Below are 4,782 nucleotides of genomic sequence, written 5' to 3'. Positions count from 1 at the left end.
TGCGCGCACATGGAGCCTGCGTAAGTGTAGCGGGGTCTGCACGGCTCGGGTTATCTGTGAATGGGCTCTTTATTGGAGGCGCGGAGTGGGGATTTGCCTTTTATTCGCCTCGCTATGGAAACGCGCTCGACGGCACAAAAATGTCGATGTGAATAAAAGGGATCGGCACAAGGAGCGTTTCTAGAGAAGCATCTGTTACACTTAGAAACTTAGACTGTTGAGAGGGAGAGAGAGAGAGCACACACAGCACAGCCCCGTCCCGAGCTGAGTCCACTGCTACATCGAGCTTCGTGCGTCAAAAATGTAGTTTGTTTGTGGTTTTAAAATATTTGCCTAAAAAACATCGTCTAATTGATTTAATATTGTGCAATGACGAGGGAGCCACGTTTAAGTGAATCCAAGCAAATATACTGAACGCGAGGATAGTATCTAAAAAAAAGAAAAACAGTTTAGTTTAGTTAGTTTGCTATTTGTTGTTTGAAAACCCACATTGGAAAACGTGCGCTTAAAGCTCCGAGTGCAAAAAAACAAATGTGAAAACAAAGATAAACAAACAATGAACAGAAGTAACAAAGCTATAAAAGTACCAAATAACCATTTAAGTGCTAAGAGTTAGCCTCAAATGCACTGACTGTTCATCACACTGCAGTTAAACGAATAAACAGTCTATTTGGACCGACTGCTGTGAGAAGGATTTTGCCCAGACATGAAAATACTGCAATCTCTTCAAATTATGCAACACGAAAGACAAAAATCCTATCAATCAAGCCAAATGTAGAGGCCTTTTCCCCACATTGTGACATGAGTTTTGGAGGAGGAGAGCTGTGTCCTCTGCCTCACCCTGATAGCGGGCCCGTCCGACCAACCCCCCGCGGCCCCCGGGTCCCCTCGCCCGTCCCCGCGGCCAAACCCCTCACCTGCTCCGGCCCGCGGTGCGCCTCCTTCGCCCCGCTTTCCTTCCCTCCTCATCTTTCCTCCAGCGCCTCGGTAGCTCCTCGGCTCTGCACTCCTTTAATGACTTTCTGGTGGCTGCAGAGCTTCTTTTATTTCTCCTAAATGTATGAAAATGTATGCAAATTTAAATCAAGCTTAACCTGGGAGCCGGAGCAATATATTTAATGGAATTTCGCAAACCAATAAGGAGACTGCGACGCGGCGCAGTCTCCTAATGGCAAATATAATTACGCAGGGGCGAAGTTGGGGCTCAGATATGCAGTTAGATTAGGTTTTTCAATTCAGACACGAGCTGTGGGGAGATTTTTAAACAGTGCCACGAGGAAGGAGGCCTCGTTTTGTTCGAGTGGTAAAGGATTTGAATCAATGAATTTCACGAGCCGAAAACGTGGGGTTGCCTTGTCTTAAAAAGCTGGGATTTAATGCGAGTACATTCTCACCTACACATCCGTGACAGTTATATTTCCACTATTGAGCGTGTGATGAATATTTATGTGGGAATGTTCGTGCGTGTCACACTATCGCGGGCACATCTTATAAACACCCCGGGAAACATTGCGTTCAAAGTTAATCATTAGTGCCTGGGAACTGGTCCTGGTTTGATTGTGGGGGGCTCTAAATGAAGTGCTGGCACGTCTCACAAATGCCATTGCGCTTTAATCTCCTCCTTCGCACGCGCTCGAGGGTGACACGAGCGGCAATAAACTCGCGCGTAAATCAGTTGGAAACTTTAATTAATAAACAGGAACTGCGCTCCGCGGTCGCATCACGCCGCGCCAGGCATGGAGCAAGTGGACCGACACTGCTCACTTCCGGTGGGAGTAACCCCTTCCTCGCCCGGTGACAGTGACCGCCACCACCACAGGCCAGGGAATTAAGAGTGTGTCTTGTGTTGTCCAGTTTTGTTATAGTTCAGATTTACTGCAGGACAATAATCCTAGACAATTCACAATAAGATGTTTTTGAACTGTTTGAACGGGATTGTTGTTGTTGTTGTTGTTGTTGTTGTTGTTGTTGTTTCTTGCTTTCATCATTTTTCAAATGTAGATGGGCCTAAATGTGGTGTTTTAAATGAGTTTAGGTCAATTGTACAACATGTTCATTACCCTGGTGTAGCTGAATAAGTGAAACCCTCTTTAAGGATTTCATCAAAATCTGACTTTAACTAAACTTGACAGGGTTTTAGGCTTTGGCAAAGTCCCCCCATCAAACACAAGACTTTCCCACATAAAACAGCCTGTGTTTGTGGGAAAATCCGTGAAAATGGCGCGTTTGAAACATGGGAACAATTGACTGTCGTGAATCTCAATATTTCCCAGAGCTCATATTGAACGCACATGTGTTTACAGCGAGACGTCTCCAAATAAAGTTCTGATTGTAAATAAAAAATCTTAGCAGCAGAGGCGGGTCTTAGAAAGGCGCGTGTGCTATTGGTGCGCGTGTGTCGTCACTCAGCGCTGATTGGTCCGAGCAGCTGTCAGTCAGCGCGGAGCCAGAGGGAGATGTGAGGCGCTGCTGCGCTGCCTGGCGTCAGTAGCTCCAGTAGCGGGGTCGAGCAGCAGCAGCATGGCCACAGCGGCGTCCAGCCCCTACACCCTGCTCAGCTCCAGCCCCATGCTGCACGCGGACAGCCAGGCCATGCAGCCCGCGAGCCCCTATAGAAGTCACCACAAACTGCTGCAGAGCGACTACGGACACGCGCTGGGTCACCAGTGGGAGGGCAGCCCCTGGTCCGGCTCCATGGAGCAGCAGGACGTGAAGCCGGGCATCATCCACCACCACTCCCCCCACCACAACAACCATAACAACCACAGCAACCACCCGGGCGCATGGGGCAGCCCCGTGTCCCACAGCAACATGTCCTACTCCCAGACGGGCTTCTCTGTGAACGGCATCATGGAGCCCGGGGCCACGGGCCAGGGCATGCACGGGGGTCTCAGGGACACCCTCAGCCCGGAGCACGGGGACCTGGGCCCGCACCACTGCCACGACCACTCGGATGAGGAGACACCCACCTCGGACGAGTTGGAGCACTTTGCCAAGCAGTTCAAGCAGCGTCGGATCAAGCTGGGCTTCACGCAGGCGGACGTGGGGCTCGCGCTGGGGACGCTCTACGGTAACGTGTTTTCTCAGACCACCATCTGCAGGTTCGAGGCGCTGCAGCTGAGCTTTAAAAACATGTGTAAACTCAAGCCGCTGCTCAATAAGTGGCTGGAGGAGGCGGATTCCACCACGGGCAGCGCCAGCAGCATAGACAAGATCGCAGCTCAGGGTCGCAAAAGGAAGAAGCGCACGTCCATCGAGGTGAGCGTCAAAGGCGTCCTGGAGACGCACTTCCTCAAGTGCCCCAAACCGTCCGCGCACGAGATCACGTCGCTCGCGGACTCGCTGCAGCTCGAGAAGGAGGTGGTGCGCGTGTGGTTCTGCAACCGGCGGCAGAAGGAGAAGCGCATGACGCCACCGGGAGAACCGCCACCGCCGCACGAGGGACCCTACTCTCACGGCGACGCCTCGTGCCACGATCTCTGACCCCGGGAGGGAGCGCGCGCCCCTGACAGACAGACTCAGACAATAACAGACACCTGTCCGGCCTTCGTCATTCCCAGCGCCGTGAGGGCATTACTGCATCAGCACCATCTCTTTTTAAACACATGAGAATCAAGGATATAAATATACAAATGTGCCTATAACCTGCCAGCGCCTTGGTTTGATTCACCATCAGCTCAGAATAATGTCAGCATCAGCTGAGACTGCTGTTCCCCTCTTTTTGGCTCTGCGTCTCTGTTTTACGCGTTTGTTTGTGCGCCCGGCGGAGTGAGACCAATAACCACAAATAACAGTGGCTCTGTCAGTTTTCTTAATTGATTTGATGGACACCAGAGGCTGTTTGTCTCACCTCACGCTCCCCTCGGGCTCAAACCCAGTGCTTTAGTTCTCCGCATATTTACACTCATTATTTGTAACGCAATATGTAATTATTTTCTCCACTAGGCCCTGAGTCATTTGACGCGTAGAGGAACATAGCACTTATGGAGCAGTTGGATTGAACCGCTCCTTTGGCCTGTAGCTTCACTTCTGTTCTGTTTGTGTTTTCATCGTCATCTTTGACCATAAACTGTGTGAACTCTGAGCAGAGTGACGCTATACACCTGCCTATCATTTTATTCTGCGTTCACTATCGAAAAACAAATTTTATAATCTTTCCTGTTTATCGGTTTATTTCTTAAGTATTTTTTCGAATATTGTACAGTTTTATATATTACTCTTTTGAAGTCATTAATTTAAACAGAAATGATCTTAGTTATCCACGCACTTAATTAGCCGCGTACAAAACAAACCATATTTTCAGTAAGAAAACTGAACTGTTTGGGCGAGGTTTGGTCCAAATTTCGATGACAGCTCAAGTAATTATTTATTTTCAGTATAAAGCTTGTATTATGTTTCCAAATAAACTATGTATGTTGTAAAAAACAATTCCTGCCACAAGTCTTTACTGTCATAACACAGCACTTTCTATGGAGAAAAAAAATGCTATCGCTAACTAAACTTTTTACTCTATTTTTGTAACATCGCAAAATATGAATAATGTATATTTTGTTTTTTATATTTATTTTTATTTTAAAATTTGCATTCAGTATTTATAGATTTTTTAAAAAAAAATTATAATCGTTTTATTGTGATTTTTGTAACAAATCTTTACTCAGAGAAAATCCATTTGAATCTTTTTGTCACTGCCAAAAGTATTATTATGATTATGATTATTGTTGTTATTGTTTTTTTGTTTTTTTATTTAAATTATGTTCCCAATGATTTGATTTTTAAAATGAT

At 47.1% G+C, this 4,782-nt stretch overlaps 1 protein-coding gene across 1 annotated transcript; it reads left to right on the top strand.

The window, feature by feature from the left end:
• The first annotated feature begins 2,465 nt into the window (after positions 1 to 2,465).
• On the top strand, positions 2,466 to 4,428 carry LOC140354688 (POU domain, class 3, transcription factor 4-like). The gene has a single exon (XM_072439873.1). The coding sequence runs from the start codon at positions 2,521 to 2,523 to the stop codon at positions 3,481 to 3,483; it is 963 nt and encodes a 320-aa protein (XP_072295974.1). The 5' UTR covers positions 2,466 to 2,520; the 3' UTR covers positions 3,484 to 4,428.
• The last annotated feature ends 354 nt before the right edge of the window (positions 4,429 to 4,782 follow it).

This window comes from Eucyclogobius newberryi, unplaced genomic scaffold (genome assembly GCF_026437365.1).
Source record: "Eucyclogobius newberryi isolate DKJ021-1_F unplaced genomic scaffold, fEucNew1.0.hap1 SCAF_11, whole genome shotgun sequence".
Taxonomy (NCBI): Eukaryota; Metazoa; Chordata; class Actinopteri; order Gobiiformes; family Gobiidae; genus Eucyclogobius; species Eucyclogobius newberryi.
Note: the sequence above shows the minus strand (reverse complement) of the source record. Positions and strands in the feature narration are given on the sequence as shown.